Raw genomic sequence first — 19,523 nt, forward strand, 5'->3', positions numbered from 1 at the left:
CACTGGCGAAGCAAGCCCAGAACTCACTGGCGCATCTAGCCCAGAACTCACTGGCGAAGCAAGCCCAGAACTCACTGGCGCATCTAGCCCAGAAGTCACTGGCGCAGCGAGCCCAGAACTCATTGGCGCAGCCAGCCCAGACCTCACTGGTGCAGCCAGCCCAGAACTCACTGGCGCAGGGAGCCCAGAACTCAATGGTGCAGTGAGCATATCGAGGCCAGGAAATGATGAGCGATTTTGGGCCTGCATCGGATCTCATGGTTGAGGCGACTGCAGGAGGACATGCTGGGGTGCAAGATGCCAGGATCTCTGCGTTATTAAGACTCACAATTTCACCTCTCTGCACAGCAATCCACACGCACTTCACCGCACTGCAACAGACTAACAAATAGGGCTTCATTACGCGGTAGGCGGTAGCCATGGCGCTATTAGCTGCATGGCTACCCCCTTACAGCATTCTGGGTCCGGGTTCCTGAAATAGGGACTTACCGGGTCATTCCAACCTTGGAGGATCCGGAAAATCCCCATTCCGGGAACAATTCCCCATTCCCATTCGAGCCCCCATAGGGCTCGATGGGAATGGGGATGGAGCTAATAACGGTACTGCAATTTTCGGTACCGTTATTAGCTCTGTAGTCCCTTAACGGGTCCCATCCATAACACCTGGTAAAACCAGGCATTAAGGAAGGGACCCGCTAAGGGACCTCGGAATAGGGTGGTAAGGGATTACCGGCACCGGTGACCTTACCGGTGCCGGTAATCCCTTACCACCTACCTCATAATGAGGCCCATAGTCTGGAACAACAGCACATGGGAATTTGGCACCAACCCAAAAACTGCACTTAAGCTCAGCAAACGGTGCAAAGTGAACTGAAGCGGCCAACAGGACATCCCCGCTCTCACTTTCCTATTCCCACTGCACCCTAACCCCCTTCTCCCTTTCCTTCCCCTTTTTTCACAATCTCCTTTTTCAGATCTGCCCGAGCGCCTGGGGGCCACTGCAGTGGAGACGGTTGCGCTGTATAAATACCTTGAACAATAACATAACATAAGCTAAATCGGCTCTGCTGAAGTGATAGCAGCGTATTGCCTGCACCCATCAGAACCACATTATGACAGCCATAAATTCCACATCAACACTTTAAATCAGGGTGAGAAAAATACCAAAATAATGCAGTCATCTTTTTTGTTATCAAAAAACCCATCTTTTTCTTTTGCACAAAAGCCAACACTGATGTGGAACATGACATATGTGCATCACAACCGGGCTCAGGTGGGCACCATAAGTCACTTTCATCCACTTAATTCATAAATGCAAAACCAGGCGCTCAGTTTGTCGTTCTTTGTCTGTGGGACCATGCAAATTATAACATTGCAGGACACAGACACAGACCTATTTTCGGAGTCTTCCAGTTCAGACAGCAAAAACTTGACTCTCCCACCATGACCTTTTAGTTCCCAAGTCTGCTGTGCATTGTGCTCTTCCATGCACATCCCTCCCTTGATAGTAATGTCCGCTTGTCACCCCCTTTCTGTTATTCCCCATTCCTTAGAGATCTCACAATCTTCCAAATGCTTCCCTCTGTTGATAGTATTCAGGGCTCGCTAAATCTACTAGCCCACTAGCATTGGTGAGTAGTTTTTATGAAGCGCAAACACCATTTGCATAATCATAAACAAAGGGAGGCTCTGGGAAACAGTAGTCTTCTCTATGCAGAGATTAATAGAAATACTCCAAATCTTAATCACTATACATTCACACAACTATTTTGATGTGCTCGATAAATTGCAATGCTTTATTTCAGTGTGCACCAGAAATTCAGCCTTTCAGCCTACACGTGTTTCGACAAAACTGTCTTTGTCAAGGGAGGGTTGGTAAAAGGTAAAGGCCTGGTTCTTGAGACTGTGAACAATCGTTTCCATGGTTTTGGCTAGTCAAAGAGTATTGCCTTTCGGCATGGTTAAGTAAATCAATTCAAATAGCATAGATTCCAAAGGCACAGGGGCTGCGTCTCAATAAATTCCCCTAATGGGAAGTCCAGACAAAATGAGATTTGTCGTATGTTGCTGCATAGCGACTACTACTTTCTAGGCTAGCACAATTACCCAGAGCCACCCTTTGTTTATGCTTACTTAACCTTAGAGGTCTGGAGTAGAGCCTCTAGGCTCTGGGGGTGCAGCCAGTCGCTGCGCATTGCAGGACATCTAGCGCACGAATAGTCGGATCTACCCATATTACTTAACCATCTGCATGATACGCAACCTTGCTGGCGAGTATGGGGATGTTAGAAACATATTTTGCATTTACTGAAAACACACTTTGTTTGCAGTAAACAGCAAATACACATTTCACTGTGCATGCTTGACAGCACTGCACCAAATATGAAGTGTGCTTATGGTGGCATGCACCATTGGAAAATAGGGTGTCACCAGTCACCTTGGGGCAAGTGCATTTCTCTTAGGTGAAGTATGTAAACTAAGGAACTCGTCTTGCAGGTCCAGTGGGATTTTAAAGAATTTGCAAGGCATGGTAATGCCTGCCTGCCACCCCCTTTCTGCTAGTCCCCATTCCTTAGCGATCTCACTATCTTTCATAGGTGTCCCTTCCTGTGATAGTAATGTCTGTCTGCCACCCTATCTCTGTTAGTCCCCATTCTGTAGAGATATTTTCCCAACGTTCAAATTATAAAACCACTAATGTCAGCACAAAAAACTAACAAATTCAAACAATTCAAAAAACACGTGATTTGACATGATACTACTGAGCACACAGCAGAGCAAACACATGGTGAATCATCCGTACTACAGCCTCATTCTGCATCTGTTTGTTTCAACTCTACAACAGTTTTTAGTTTTGTGAGTCCAGATTAGTTTTCTACTTTTCTGTGTCTTTTTTCATTTGTGGGAACACCAAAAAAACAAGTAATGTTGTTTTTTCCACTCAGGTCGACATGTTTTTCGGCACTTTATTTGTGGTTCACTTATATCCACATAATTCATTTTTAGAGCCATCTTCAGGACATACATGTGGTTCCGTTTCAGGATAAGTCCGTTGAAAGTCCCATTTCTCACACTTCCTTTAGATTAAGGCAGGTGACGTAGGGATCATAAGGCAGGTTTTTGAGCCAATCGAAATACTTGGTTCAATTTCTTCCCAAGGATGCGCTTGCTTCCCTCTGCCTGGTTACTGTTCTTTCGTTTTATTTCACTAGTGGATCAGGTGTGGAGCCAGGCAGTCTCTCCCTGTATAAGTCCTGATCTGCTTGCTAGGGTTGCGCAGAATTCTTGTTCAGCTGGATCAGATGTATCCCGCCCCTTACTGCTAAACATTCCTTAGAGATCTCTCAATCTTCCATACGTGTCCCTCTCTCTGCTAGTAATGCCTGCCTGCCACCTCCCTTACTGCTAAACATTCCTTAGAGATCCCTCAATCTTCCACACGTGTCCCTCTCTCTGCTAGTAATGCCTGCCTGCCACCTCGCTTTCTGATAGTCTCCATTCCTTAGAGATCTCTCAATCTTCCATACGCGTCCCTCTCTCTGCTAGTAATGCCTGCCTGCCACCTCCCTTTCTGATAGTCTCCATTCCTTAGAGATCTCTCAATCTTCCATACGTGTCCCTCTCTCTGCTAGTAATGCCTGCCTGCCACCTCGCTTTCTGATAGTCTCCATTCCTTAGAGATCTCTCAATCTTCCATACGTGTCCCTCTCTCTGCTAGTAATGCCTGCCTGCCACCTCCCTTTCTGATAGTCTTCCTTCCTTAGAGATCTCTCAGACTTCCATACGTGTCCCTCTCTCTGCTAGTAATGCCTGCCTGCCACCTCCCTTACTGCTAAACATTCCTTAGAGATCTCTCAATCTTCCATACGTGTCCCTCTCTCTGCTAGTAATGCCTGCCTGCCACCTCCCTTACTGCTAAACATTCCTTAGAGGTCTCTCAATCTTCCATACGTGTCCCTCTCTCTGCTAGTAATGCCTGCCTGCCACCTCCCTTACTGCTAAACATTCCTTAGAGATCTCTCAATCTTCCATACGTGTCCCTCTCTCTGCTAGTAATGCCTGCCTGCCACCTCGCTTTCTGATAGTCTCCATTCCTTAGAGATCTCTCAATCTTCCATACGTGTCCCTCTCTCTGCTAGTAATGCCTGCCTGCCACCTCCCTTTCTGATAGTCTTCCTTCCTTAGAGATCTCTCAGACTTCCATACGTGTCCCTCTCTCTGCTAGTAATGCCTGCCTGCCACCTCCCTTACTGCTAAACATTCCTTAGAGATCTCTCAATCTTCCATACGTGTCCCTCTCTCTGCTAGTAATGCCTGCCTGCCACCTCCCTTACTGCTAAACATTCCTTAGAGGTCTCTCAATCTTCCATACGTGTCCCTCTCTCTGCTAGTAATGCCTGCCTGCCACCTCCCTTACTGCTAAACATTCCTTAGAGATCTCTCAATCTTCCATACGTGTCCCTCTCTCTGCTAGTAATGCCTGCCTGCCACCTCCCTTACTGCTAAACATTCCTTAGAGATCTCTCAATCTTCCATACGTGTCCCTCTCTCTGCTAGTAATGCCTGCCTGCCACCTCCCTTTCTGATAGTCTCCAATCCTTAGAGATCTCTCAATCTTCCATACGTGTCCCTCTCTCTGCTAGTAATGCCTGCCTGCCACCTCGCTTTCTGATAGTCTCCATTCCTTAGAGATCTCGCAATCTTCCATACGTGTCCCTCTCTCTGCTAGTAATGCCTGCCTGCCACCTCCCTTTCTGATAGTCTCCATTCCCTAGAGATCTCTCAGACTTCCATACGTGTTCCTTTCTCTGATAGTAATGCCTGCCTGCCACCTCGCTTTCTGATAGTCTCCATTCCTTAGAGATCTCTCAATCTTCCATACAAGTCCCTCTCTCTGATAGTAATGCCTGCCTGCCACCTCCCTTTCTGATAGTCTCCATTCCTTAGAGATCTCTCAGACTTCCATACGTGTTCCTTTCTCTGATAGTAATGCCTGCCTGCCACCTCGCTTTCTGATAGTCTCCATTCCTTAGAGATCTCTCAATCTTCCATACGTGTCCCTCTCTCTGCTAGTAATGCCTGCCTGCCACCTCCCTTTCTGATGGTCTTCCTTCCTTAGAGATCTCTCAGACTTCCATACGTGTCCCTCTCTCTGATAGTAATGCCTGCCTGCCTGCCACCTTGCTTTCTGATAGTCTCCATTCCTTAGAGATCTCTCAATCTTCCATACGTGTCCCTCTCTCTGCTAGTAATGCCTGCCTGCCACCTTGCTTTCTGATAGTCTCCATTCCTTAGAGATCTCTCAGACTTCCATACGTGTCCCTCTCTCTGCTAGTAATGCCTGCCTGCCACCTTCCTTTCTGATAGTCTCCATTCCTTAGAGATCTCTCAGACTTCCATACGTGTCCCTCTCTCTGCTAGTAATGCCTGCCTGCCACCTTCCTTTCTGATAGTCTCCATTCCTTAGAGATCTCTCAGACTTCCATACGTGTCCCTCCCTCTGATAGTAATGCCTGCCTGCCACCTCGCTTTCTGATAGTCTCCATTCCTTAGAGATCTCTCAATCTTCCATACGTGTCCCTCTCTCTGCTAGTAATGCCTGCCTGCCACCTCGCTTTCTGATAGACCCCATTCCTTAGAGATCTCTCAATCTTCCATACGTGTCCCTCTCTCTGCTAGTAATGCCTGCCTGCCACCTTCCTTTCTGATAGTCTCCATTCCTTAGAGATCTCTCAATCTTCCATACAAGTCCCTCTCTGATAGTAATGCCTGCCTGCCACCTCGCTTTCTGATAGTCTCCATTCCTTAGAGGTCTCCCAATCTTCCATGCATGTCCCTTTCTCTGATAGTAATGCCTGCCTGCCTGCCACCTTCCTTTCTGATAGTCTCCATTCCTTAAAGATCTCTCAATCTTCCATACGTGTCCCTCTCTCTGCTAGTAATGCCTGCCTGCCACCTTGCTTTCTGATAGTCTCCATTCCTTAGAGATCTCTCAGACTTCCATACGTGTCCCTCCCTCTGATAGTAATGCCTGCCTGCCACCTCCCTTTCTGATAGTCTTCCTTCCTTAGAGATCTCTCAGACTTCCATACGTGTCCCTCTCTCTGATAGTAATGCCTGCCTGCCATCTCGCTTTCTGATAGTCTTACTTCCTTAGAGATCTCTCAGACTTCCATACATGTCCCTCTCTCTGATAGTAATGCCTGCCTGCCACCTCCCTTTCTGATAGTTTCCATTCCTTAGAGATCTCTCAATCTTCCATACGTGTCCCTCCCTCTGATAGTAATGCCTGCCTGCCACCTCCCTTTCTGATAGTCTTCCTTCCTTAGAGATCTCTCAGACTTCCATACGTGTCCCTCTCTCTGATAGTAATGCCTGCCTGCCACCTCGCTTTCTGATAGTCTTCCTTCCTTAGAGATCTCTCAGACTTCCATACGTGTCCCTCTCTCTGATAGTAATGCCTGCCTGCCACCTCCCTTTCTGATAGTTTCCATTCCTTAGAGATCTCTCAATCTTCCATACGTGTCCCTCCCTCTGATAGTAATGCCTGCCTGCCACCTCCCTTTCTGATAGTCTTCCTTCCTTAGAGATCTCTCAGACTTCCATACGTGTCCCTCTCTCTGATAGTAATGCCTGCCTGCCACCTCGCTTTCTGATAGTCTTCCTTCCTTAGAGATCTCTCAGACTTCCATACGTGTCCCTCTCTCTGATAGTAATGCCTGCCTGCCACCTCCCTTTCTGATAGTCTTCCTTCCTTAGAGATCTCTCAGACTTCCATACGTGTCCCTCTCTCTGATAGTAATGCCTGCCTGCCACCTCGCTTTCTGATAGTCTTTCTTCCTTAGAGATCTCTCAGACTTCCATACGTGTCCCTCTCTCTGATAGTAATGCCTGCCTGCCACCTCGCTTTCTGATAGTCTTCCTTCCTTAGAGATCTCTCAGACTTCCATACGTGTCCCTCTCTCTGATAGTAATGCCTGCCTGCCACCTCCCTTTCTGATAGTTTCCATTCCTTAGAGATCTCTCAATCTTCCATACGTGTCCCTCCCTCTGATAGTAATGCCTGCCTGCCACCTCCCTTTCTGATAGTCTTCCTTCCTTAGAGATCTCTCAGACTTCCATACGTGTCCCTCTCTCTGATAGTAATGCCTGCCTGCCACCTCGCTTTCTGATAGTCTTCCTTCCTTAGAGATCTCTCAGACTTCCATACGTGTCCCTCTCTCTGATAGTAATGCCTGCCTGCCACCTCCCTTTCTGATAGTCTTCCTTCCTTAGAGATCTCTCAGACTTCCATACGTGTCCCTCTCTCTGATAGTAATGCCTGCCTGCCACCTCCCTTTCTGATAGTCTTCCTTCCTTAGAGATCTCTCAGACTTCCATACGTGTCCCTCTCTCTGATAGTAATGCCTGCCTGCCACCTCCCTTTCTGATAGTCTTCCTTCCTTAGAGATCTCTCAGACTTCCATACGTGTCCCTCTCTCTGATAGTAATGCCTGCCTGCCACCTCCCTTTCTGATAGTTTCCATTCCTTAGAGATCTCTCAATCTTCCATACGTGTCCCTCCCTCTGATAGTAATGCCTGCCTGCCACCTCCCTTTCTGATAGTCTTCCTTCCTTAGAGATCTCTCAGACTTCCATACGTGTCCCTCTCTCTGATAGTAATGCCTGCCTGCCACCTCCCTTTCTGATAGTTTCCATTCCTTAGAGATCTCTCAATCTTCCATACGTGTCCCTCCCTCTGATAGTAATGCCTGCCTGCCACCTCCCTTTCTGATAGTCTTCCTTCCTTAGAGATCTCTCAGACTTCCATACGTGTCCCTCTCTCTGATAGTAATGCCTGCCTGCCACCTCGCTTTCTGATAGTCTTCCTTCCTTAGAGATCTCTCAGACTTCCATACGTGTCCCTCTCTCTGATAGTAATGCCTGCCTGCCACCTCCCTTTCTGATAGTCTTCCTTCCTTAGAGATATCTCTGACTTCCATACGTGTCCCTCTCTCTGATAGTAATGCCTGCCTGCCACCTCGCTTTCTGATAGTCTTCCTTCCTTAGAGATCTCTCAGACTTCCATACGTGTCCCTCTCTCTGATAGTAATGCCTGCCTGCCACCTCGCTTTCTGATAGTCTTCCTTCCTTAGAGATCTCTCAGACTTCCATACGTGTCCCTCTCTCTGATAGTAATGCCTGCCTGCCACCTCCCTTTCTGATAGTTTCCATTCCTTAGAGATCTCTCAATCTTCCATACGTGTCCCTCCCTCTGATAGTAATGCCTGCCTGCCACCTCCCTTTCTGATAGTTTCCATTCCTTAGAGATCTCTCAATCTTCCATACGTGTCCCTCCCTCTGATAGTAATGCCTGCCTGCCACCTCCCTTTCTGATAGTCTTCCTTCCTTAGAGATCTCTCAGACTTCCATACGTGTCCCTCTCTCTGATAGTAATGCCTGCCTGCCACCTCGCTTTCTGATAGTCTTCCTTCCTTAGAGATCTCTCAGACTGCCATACGTGTCCCTCTCTCTGATAGTAATGCCTGCCTGCCACCTCGCTTTCTGATAGTTTCCATTCCTTAGAGATCTCTCAATCTTCCATACGTGTCCCTCCCTCTGATAGTAATGCCTGCCTGCCACCTCCCTTTCTGATAGTCTTCCTTCCTTAGAGATCTCTCAGACTTCCATACGTGTCCCTCTCTCTGATAGTAATGCCTGCCTGCCACCTCGCTTTCTGATAGTCTTCCTTCCTTAGAGATCTCTCAGACTTCCATACGTGTCCCTCTCTCTGATAGTAATGCCTGCCTGCCACCTCCCTTTCTGATAGTCTTCCTTCCTTAGAGATCTCTCAGACTTCCATACGTGTCCCTCTCTCTGATAGTAATGCCTGCCTGCCACCTCGCTTTCTGATAGTCTTCCTTCCTTAGAGATCTCTCAGACTTCCATACGTGTCCCTCTCTCTGATAGTAATGCCTGCCTGCCACCTCCCTTTCTGATAGTCTTCCTTCCTTAGAGATCTCTCAGACTTCCATACGTGTCCCTCTCTCTGATAGTAATGCCTGCCTGCCACCTCCCTTTCTGATAGTCTTCCTTCTTTAGAGATCTCTCAGACTTCCATACGTGTCCCTCTCTCTGATAGTAATGCCTGCCTGCCACCTCCCTTTCTGATAGTTTCCATTCCTTAGAGATCTCTCTGACTTCCATACGTGTCCCTCTCTCTGATAGTAATGCCTGTCTGTCTCCTCCATTTTGCCTAGAGACGTGTTATTGCATGTCTTGCATTTGGCTCTCAAGGGCTGAAGATGAACCTTGATATGAGATCTTTCATGTATACATTCTGTGCACTCATGAGGATTTCTACGCGTGGATCCCCTGGCACACTCTCTGGTGTGCGCTGTAAAGGATGCAGTTGTGGCATGACGTTTTCCCTAGTATAGGACTGCTGATGTGCGATTTGAGTGATTATTTTTTTATTCACTTGTAGGGCCTGTCCGCTGTATTATCTTGTGTGTCCTAAGTTGATGAAGCTTTCTCAGACTCTGATGGCTTTCATACTGGTGAGTAAGGTCTGGGGTTGCCACAGGTCTGTGGTGCACCTTCACTGTTTTCCGCGCTAAGGTCTGGGGTTGCCACAGGTCTGTGGTGCACCTTCACTGCTTGCCGCGCTAAGGTATGGGGTTGCCACAGGTCTGTGGTGCACCTTCACTGCTTGCCGCGCTAAGGCCAGGGGTTGCCACAGGTCTGTGGTGCACCTTCACTGCTTGCCGCGCTAAGGTCTGGGGTTGCCACAGGTCTGTGGTGCACCTTCACTGCTTGCCGCGCTAAGGTCTGGGGTTGCCACAGGTCTGTGGTGCACCTTCACTGCTTGCCGCGCTAAGGTCTGGGGTTGCCACAGGTCTGTGGTGCACCTTCACTGCTTGCCGCTCTAAGGACTGGGGTTGCCACAGGTCTGTGGTCCACCTTCACTGCTTGCCGCACTAAGGTCTGGGGTTGCCACAGGTCTGTGTGCACCTTCACTGCTTGCCGCACTAAGGTATGAGGTTGCCACAGGTCTGTGGTGCACCTTCACTGCTTGCCGCACTAAGGTCTGGGGTTGCCACAGGTCTTTGGTGCACCTTCACTGCTTGCCGCACTAAGGTCTGGGTTTGCCACAGATCTGTGGTGCACCTTCACTGCTTGCCGCACTGCCAGTGTGCATCCTGCGATACATGAAAAGTGGAGGGGGCCACTGAAGCATTTCTTGCATTTCACACTCTCCTATGGCAACTCTCCAATATGGATCTCTCATGCTTTTATAGATCTGCGCATTCTGATAAGTTGTTCTTTTTTTTGTACTACATGACTTGGTGCGCTTTCTCCAATGTGTGTAATCTCTGATGCCGCTTCAGGCTTGTAGTTTGATTAAAGCGCTTACCACACTCTTTGCACTCATAGGGCTTCTTTCCAGTATGGATTCTTCGATGGTTACATAGAGCCGAGGTCCCTTTGAAGCTTTTCTTGCACTCTGTACACTGGTACGGTCTTTCCCCCGTGTGGCATCTCTGATGTTGCCTCAAGCTTAAAGCCTGTTTGAAGCTCTTATCACACTCTCTGCACTCATACGGTTTCTCCTCTGTATGAATCCTCTGATGTTTGCACAGGTTTGACCTATGATTGAAGCTTTTTTTACACTCTGTGCACTCATAGGGTTTTTCCACTGTATGAATTATCCGATGCTTACGCAGGTCGCACCTATGAGTGAAGATTTTCTCGCAATCTGTGCACTCATAAGGCTTCTCTCCAGTGTGGATCTTTTCATGCCACCTGAGGTTTGAGCTGGTAGTAAAGCTTTTCATGCACTCTGCGCACTGGTGTGGTCTCTCTCCTGAGTGTAATCTCTGATGTTTACTCAACTGTGAAGTCAAACTGAAGCACTTACCACACTCTGTGCACTCATAGGGTTTCTCCACTGCGTGAATTATCAGATGCTTGCGCAAGTCCCACCCATGAGTGAAGATTTTCTTGCAATCTGTGCACTCATGGGGTTTCTCTCCAGTGTGGATCTTCTGATGCGCTCTCAGGTTTGAGCCATAACTGAAGCATCTCTTGCACTCTGTACACTGGTATGGTCTCTCCCCTGTGTGTAATCTCTGGTGTCCTTTCAAGTCTGGAGCCCGACTGAAGCTTTTATCACACTCTGTGCACTTATATGGTCTCTCCCCTGTATGAATTCTACGATGATTGTCCAGCCCCGATTTCCGAGTGAAGCTTTTCTCACACTCTGTGCACTGGTGCAGTTTTTTCCCGGGCAGGATCCTTCGATGCAGGCGTGGCCTCTTGGTTTGCACCGATGCACCTTCATCTGTTGAAACAAGCAAAAGATCCAAATATTATTTCATTGAATCAGACAGCATCAAGGCTAAGGTACTTAGTGCAAAGATGGGAATTCATTTGTCCACTTCCTATTAAAACCCTGAGGGGCTCATTTTTGAATTCGCTGTAATTTGACTGCGGGGACACATTACGTTTACACTGTAACAAATGCAGGTCCCTGCTGCCAAATTTTTGTATTTGGCACGACAGGGTTCAAGTGAGTAAAACTGTCTGGCATGCTGGCATACCAGGCAGTGCTTACTTTTGATTGTGAGCGCCGCTTGTCATGTTCACATGGCAAGCAGCGCTCACAATTACAATTAATTGCTCTCCGGCATGCTTGCATGTCAGACAGTGTTTAATTTTCATTTGTGAACACTGCTAACCATGCGTGCATTGTAAGCAGTTTTCACAATGAAAAACAAATGCTGTCCGAGGACAGCATTTATTTGTCATTTTAAACTCTGCCGCCATGCATGCCAGGCAGACCCCATAGGGATCTCTAGCATTTGCACCAGCATGAAAATACATGCCGGTGCAAATGCATGAGCATTTGTATGGCAGAGAGGATGGAAGGTAGCGGAAATGCAAGTTGTGTTCCGCCCCAGCTCTGCGGCATACAAATAAATGAAAATGGGCTGTGGCGTCAATGGAAGGCGTAAAAGACATACGCAAGGCATGTACGCATACGCATACTGGTGTAGGGTACTGGCTACCAATGTTGGTTCAAAAGCAAAGGTTTAACACACATGTCTAACCAAACTCTCACTGTAGAACAGACAAACAGTAAGGCTTAGACTCAGGAGCTTGGTATGAAGTTACCGTTAACAAACATACGCAAAGGTTTACCAAGTAAGAGATTGTCAACACAGGCAAGTACAAAAAATAAACGTATTATTAAAGTAACATGTGCAATAAGATACACATACTACCAGGGAAGGAAAACTATGCCTATATATAGACAACTCAAAAAGGGGGTCCAATTGGGCCAACACTACATTCTAGATCAAAAAGAAATATCACACAATAAACTGTAGCAAGCCTAAAGTGGGAGGAAAATTATGCTAGTGCACACCAGCCTTAGGAAATAGAGCACAGCAAGACTCAGAAAAACTTACTAAAGCTGTCCAACACTATCCTAGGTACAACTGTTCAACAATAATCTCAAGCAAGTAAAGAACAAGTTACTTACCTGTAACTCCTGTTAGCCAGCATTGGTATCTACCATACTGTTTAAATATTCCCCTTTGTCAGGCTGGGAATCCTCGGTAATAGTAAAGCAGTTTAGGTTTACATTTTGTAATAAAGTTATGGTATGAAAGTCCTGGCAGGAGAGTACACCAGGTGAAGAAAATACAATGGAAGTTTTGGTATGAAAGTCCTGGCAGGAGAGTACACCAGCAGAAGAGAATTGCAATGAAAGTTGTGGTATGAAAGACCTGGCAGGAGAGTACTCAAGGTGAAGAGAATTGAAATGAAAGTTGTGGTATGAAAGTCCTAGCAGGAGTGTATACCAGTGAAGAGAAGTATTGTAAATTACAAGGCAATCCTTAGGAAGTCACATGCCCAACTATTATTTGTTCTGTAAAGAGGAATCTGGGGAAGGGAACAATTTCCCCAAGAACTTTGTGTGCGCCAAGGGGGAGACGTCATCCTCTTGGGCTACAAGAAATTTGCATATTGGTAAAAGAAATCAGGGGAAGGGAGCCAGTCCCTGGATCATTTACCACTTGGAACTTTTTGGTTTGAGTTATACCTTTGTGTTGAATTGGAACATGTGTGCACCTTTAGATCCATAGAGAATGTTTAGAGTGTGAGGGCCAGAATAGGATTTCAGACACAGGAGATATTTTTACTTTGGGCATCTTGACAATGTACAGATCCCTTAGTTTTTGGTTGGGATTTGGAAATACCTCCTAGGATCGGGATAGTAAGGCATTTCCACAATCCTTTTGATTTTGAATAAAGGTCTATAGCCAATACTATAAGTCCTCTGTGTCTACATCTCATTACACAGTGCTTGGAATATGGTACACAGTCGACGGATGGAGTCCCTCGTCGAAAGTTGTTGGTATGGGTGCCGATGGAACCGTAGACAGGGTCATTAACAAAGACTTCTTATGCTTCATCGGTGGGGTCGTAGCCGAAGACGTTGCCGATGGTGTTGTAGACAAGGCTGTAATCTCCAGCCAGTGGGAGGTGTCATCAAGTGCTTCTTTGTATAAGACAAATGTGTTAGGGGAGTTTTCCTAAAGTCCTACTGGTAGTAAGACTTTAGTAAGCTATCCTAGTGGTTTGTAGATCCCCAACTCTTAGTATCAGTCTGTATTAGCTCAGGACCTTGGTAGTGTGGCGGAGCAGTCCGGCTTATCTTAAGAGGAAGATGTGAGCTGTAGGTAAGTACACTGAATCTTGGCTAAACAGGCACAACAAAGAAGCACTTACACATATATTTATATAAAAGATATATTTACACCAGAATCACTTTAAATACTTCAGACATTTATACTAGAACACTTAGGAATACTTGATAATACACTTCAAAGAGCACCTTCACTGTTGTGCTTGTTCGCAGTTACATTTGGAGAAACGTTAGAAAGGGAAAAGAGAATGTTATCGTATTATTGGTTTTTGCGCACTCATGCGGTTTTCAACGGTTTATACAGTAATACATTTACTCTGCAAACACATATAGTAAAGTCACTTAAAGGGAGGCAAATGGTTAGTTAGTGTAACATAAGCTTAGTTCCAGGTTCTATAGACATTTTCTTTGCCTAGTACGTCTTTAAAGTCCCAAACCACAACCCTAGCTAAAGGCAGTACAGAAAGGGCTTGAAGTCTTGACAATCAGTGAATTATGAAGAGTTCCTGTAGATGTCGTCCAGTTTCTAGTATTATCGAAGCAGCAAGATAACTACTAGCAAGGGATACCTTAAAATCGATTTTGAGAAGGGGACACAAGCAGCGGCTTGGGTCCGAGGAAAGAGGGGGTTGCCCTGGACACCTCTATGTGCACGTCAACGCCCTGGAGTGACCTCTTGTAATCGGGTAAGCAATACCTTTATCCCCACAGTACCTTAGGTTGGAAGAAAATGTTTGTGCTGGAGGCTCCATCATGTTGCAGCTCTGGACCCGACCTCTGGATTCCTTGGTCTGATGACTGAAGGCAGGACAATGAACGGGATCTCTCAGCAGCAGTCTCGAGGGAGGACCATGTAGCACGACTTTCAGCAACTTCTTGGTTCACTCTGTGGTTTTGGCACCTTTTCTGCAGCACCAACAAAGAACACAGATTGCCTGGTCAATCTTCATCGCTTCCTGCAGTCCCACTCTTTGGTGAGGGGTCCTGGGCATGTTGGATCAGATCTCTGGAGTGTCCTCACAGGTTCAGCAAAGATTTGGATGAATTTGGCCTTTCCACAACAATGCACTCGAAATGGGCAGCAGGTCTCCTGGTATTGGGTTTCTGCAGCTCTGGAAACTCCTAGCAGCTCGAGTGACGGCTCGTTTCAAAGTTCATCTTGGGACTGGTTGTCCCCACCAGCTAAAGGGAAGGAGTCGTCCTCTTCGGAGCTCCTCTGTCGCACAGAAAACGGGGTCAGGACAGCAGTGGTCGCTTCACAGTTTTGCAAAAGGTCTACAGGCATCTCTGGTCATCTTCTTCTTCAGTTACTTCAGTTTCCAGTGGTCGACTTGCTTTTCAAACCAGGAGCCTCACCTTTTATAAAGTTTCAGCACACACTCCTCTACAATCTCTCTCAGCATTTTACAGAAATGGGCGTTTGGCTGTGCAATCTGGACAGCCAGACCCCCTATGGGAGCTGAACCTCTTCAGGCACTCTGGCAGACAATGGACAAGGGGGTAGAAGACTCCTCCCCCACTTCCTGCCGGACCAGACATACTAGAGCCTAGGCAGTGATTCCAAAGGGTTCCCTGCAAAGGCATAACACACACACAGACCTCGCCCTCCCAGAATGGTAGAGGGCTAACAAAGAATAACCACGCTAGTAATGGTGAAAAAAGAAGGGAGGCCCCAAGTTGGTACTTGGGTGCTCCTATTGTGCACTACCGAGATTATTAACAAAGCCTGCGGTATACAAAATACACAATAGTTGGTAGAACATGTCCACTGCCACCAGCCAAAGATAGGTGAATGTCTCTATGATACAAAGTCACTGGAGCAGAGAGAAGGGGGATACTAGGTGTCCGTTTGGCTCTCCAATGAAGGTGGTATGTGCCAATCTCTCAGACTATGGAGTTTTGGGAGAGACTAAGAAAAGTAGTTACTCAAGTATATAGAAAAACAATCTCAAAGGAGGACCCTAAGCGTCCCCAGGAACACTAGCCATAAGGAGCTGTGTACTGCACTAGTAAAACACAGATGCCTTTAAGAGCCATGGAGCAGACAGACTGCATAGTACAGGTAGAATACAAAGAATAGAGTTCCAAAAGACAGAGCCCACAAGAATGAATGCGTAGAAAAAGGCTCCACTCATACAGGATTTAAAGAAAAAGGTGCAGAAGTCCAGCAAGAAGTGATCGGGTCTCACTAGGAGAGGGGATGAAGCATACAAAAGATAAATCTACCTAACAAAATGCAGACCAACAGTAGACATAGATGGGTGCTCCATGATAGATGACAAAGAAGCAGATGGGGTTGTGGACGATGACATTGATGCTATCGTCAATGAGGTGGTAGCTCTTTTCCCACGGGAAAGGTTATCTGTGGAACCTTGACCTCTTGGAAGAACAGGTATGCCCCAGGAGCCTGGCCTGCCCCGAGGGAAGTATGTCTGTGGGCAGAGGCAGTATCCGAGGCTCCAGCACACCTTTCCAACGTCTGGTGGTGGCCCGGCCTGCCCCGAGGGAAGTATGGCTGTGGGCAGAGGCAGTATCCGAGGCTCCAGCACACCTGTCTAACCTCTGGTGGTGGCCGGCCCGGCCTGCCCCGAGGGAAGTATGGCTGTGGACAGAGGCAGTATCCGAGTCTCCAGCACACCTGTCCAACCTCTTGTGGCGGCACGGCCTGCCCCAAGGGAAGTATGGCTGTGGGCAGAGGCAGTATCCGAGTCTCCAGCACACCTGTCCAACCTCTTGTGGCGGCACGGCCTGCCCCAAGGGAAGTATGGCTGTGGGCAGAGGCAGTATCCGAGTCTCCAGCACACCTGTCCAACCTCTTGTGGCGGCACGGCCTGCCCCGAGGGAAGTATGGCTGTGGACAGAGGCAGTATACAAGGCTCAAGCACACCTGTCCAACCTCTTGTGGCGGCACGGCCTGCCCCAAGGGAAGTATGGCTGTGGACAGAGGCAGTATACAAGGCTCAAGCACACCTGTCTAACCTCTGATGGCGGTCCGGCCTGCCCCGAGGGAAGTATGGCTGTGGGCAGAGGCAGTATCCGAGGCTCCAGCACACCTGTCTAACCTCTGGTGGCGGTCCGGCCTGCCCCGAGGGAAGTATGGCTGTGGGCAGAGGCAGTATCCGAGGCTCCAGCACAACTGTCCAACCTCTGGTGGCGGTCTGTGAGCATCTTGTTGGAGAACGACTGGCAGATGGAACAGTCGCTGATCTCATGGTCAGGATAGAGACTGTAGAAGCAGTTTTCATGAAGATCCACCAAATAAATGCTCTTCAATTGACAGGTGGCACATGTCTCGAAAAGGCTATTTTTCCTGGTGCTTTTTGCGGGCGTTAAAATCCAACCCGCAAAGGGACCTCAGAGCTAATTACGGCACCACAAAATTGCGGTGCCGTAATTAGCGCCTGCCCCATTCCCATAGAGCCCTATGGGGCAGAAATGGGAATGGGGAAGGGCAATGGCGGAAGGGGGATTTACCGCCCCTCCAACCTTGGAATGGGCCGGTAAATCCCCTTTCCGCCAAGGCGGTGCCGGTATTTTACCGGCATGAGCCCTGGCGCTAATAGCACCATGGCTCACCGCCTACCGTGTAATGAGGCCATTACCTGCAGGTTTCCCATGAGGGAAGAAAGCAGTTCCAATCCCGAGAGTCAGCGGGACCCCAGACAGGATTCCTATTGTGAGAGTTACCACCAAAGGTAAGGCTGGGCAGAACTTTATGCACTATTCCATTCAATGCAGGATGGGGGCAAGAGGGGCAACAAATGACGTATGCAACTGGCTCCTCAAACCTAAACCAAAAAGATCAAATACATCCAAGGTCAGTCTGGGCTGTTAGGGACACATGTTCTCACTGTTGTTTGTAGCTTTTGAAATCCAGGCTCACGGCTTCAGACTTGCCTTCTTTGACAGCTGGGTACAGTGAGTAAGTGGTTCCAGTCTCAACCTCATGGTTCGGAATACCACTGACTGTTTTGATGATGATCTGAGCTCTGGTACCCACAATGAAGATGGACCTCCTGTATGCAACAGATGGTGAAAACAGTCTTTGTGACCCAGCAAGGGTCTGCAGGAGTCTGTGCAGGACAGCAAAGCACTTCAGCTCCAGCAAAGCCACTTTTCCTGGTGGAGAGCTGCAGCAGCAGAGTCTTAGAGTCTGTGTCCTTGGAACTGTCACCCAGCAAGCTGCACAGCACTGTAGGCTGCACCAGGCCCAAGCAGAGTGGACCTCCACCGAGGATGGAGGAGGAATCCAATGAGGCGCAGTCCTCCCTGGGTTGATAGAGAACAGAGCTTCCCTGTAGGGAGTTGGATTGGGCAGGACTTCCTGCCTTTCCCCTGCAGCCTCTCACGCTTCAGTGTTCAACCTCCTCCTGATATTCATAGCGCTAGGCTGGGGGTGGGAGGAGGGGTGACCACATCGTACCAATTAGAGAACCTTCACCATTCAAACTCTGGGTGGCTATCTAATCATGTATATCCATCTCAACCACAGCAGGGCCATTCCCTGCCCCTGCCTGGGAGCTAGGCAATCAGTCTTAAAGACAGGGTTTAAGTAATGAGGTGAGACACTTTGGACACCATGTGGTCAACTACCTACTTCAGAGTAGAAATGTAATGGAGGGCAGGAGGGCACCGCAAAAGTGCAAAAATGAAGGTACTGCTGCCACCACACTGCCTGGATTATAGTGATTAAGGCAAAATGTCCTTAAAGTAAAAGGAAGGGGGTCTGGGGGTTCCAGCGCTACCAGACATAAGGGAAGTAGTAGTGCTACACAATAGATATCAGTGGGGGGCTGGGTCCCCCTGGACTGTTAGACTTGACGACTAACCAGTGTTCCTCCGGCAATAGGAGTTAAGCTAGCGAGTGAGGATAGGCACTACACGTAGGTCAGGTCCAGCTCTTTCCCATAGAGGACAAAGAAGTAGCTACACCCCTGGAATGATCGCCCCTTCCAGCTCGTTTTACTTTCTGCCCAGACCTTCACGATGCTGGTCTCCTGGGCTATGATCAGTTCTGACCACATCATCCGCTTAGGATTCTCTCCCTTCGTGCTCACTAGCCACTGCAGTCTAGGTTGCCCATCTCAGCTCTCTACCCTTGAAACACAGAGGGTGACAGGAGACTGCACCTGTAGCTCCTTCTAAAGCATTCATTTGGACAATACCAGGTCTCTGCTAATCAGGTGCCTGCTAACGAGTAACCTTTAATACCTGAAAGGCCCTTTGACACTCTTCAGTACAAACAAAATGCTTAGGTTGCGTGGGAGAAACAAGGCCCTTAGAGGGCAGCTGGCAATACAGTCACAGCAATACCCAGCGAGGCCTAAACATGCTGTTACCCGAGTCACTATTGGGGGGTGGGGGGTTCCTGGTCTTGGACAACCTGTACATTATTGGGGAGAAGCTGTGTATTATATCATCATACCAGGACTAACATAACCTAACCAATTTTACATGTTGAAGCCTTTGGGGTCAGGTTGGCGTGGTGAAGTGCATGCAGCACTCTCTTGAAGTGTTAATCCTGTCATCCCATAAGGAGCTAAACACATAAATATCTGTGCAAACGTCATCCCATGCTTTAATCCAAACGACATTACCCTGTATCGGTAGAGTCCTCCAGAGTAGCCGTCTGCCAATATCTAAAGATTAGTGCAAAAGTGCTGACCAATGCGGCACACACTGAGGAATGCACATATGTGTGCTGATGTTAGTTAGGTTTGTGCAGTGTGGCCTACCCATATGCGTGTATAGGAGGGGAGCAGGGTGGTTGGTTAGTACGTTGGTTACTCACAGAATCCTTCCAAGTATGTCCTCAGAGCTCATCCAG

General features: G+C 47.9%; 1 protein-coding gene across 2 annotated transcripts in view; it reads right to left on the minus strand.

Moving 5' to 3' along the window:
- Nucleotides 1-9,074: 9,074 nt before the first annotated feature.
- Nucleotides 9,075-19,523, minus strand: part of LOC138564266 (zinc finger protein 883-like) — a 91,149-nt gene continuing 80,700 nt past the window's right edge. For both annotated transcript variants that reach the window (XM_069642896.1, XM_069642897.1), the window contains exon 3: nt 9,075-11,323. In XM_069642896.1, coding sequence (XP_069498997.1) covers nt 10,317-11,323 — 1,007 coding nt within the window. In that variant the 3' untranslated portion in view covers nt 9,075-10,316. The remainder of the gene's footprint in view (nt 11,324-19,523) is intronic.

This window comes from Ambystoma mexicanum, chromosome 1p, assembly GCF_040938575.1.
Source record: "Ambystoma mexicanum isolate Mex_15411 chromosome 1p, UKY_AmexF1_1, whole genome shotgun sequence".
NCBI classification, from domain to species: Eukaryota; Metazoa; Chordata; class Amphibia; order Caudata; family Ambystomatidae; genus Ambystoma; species Ambystoma mexicanum.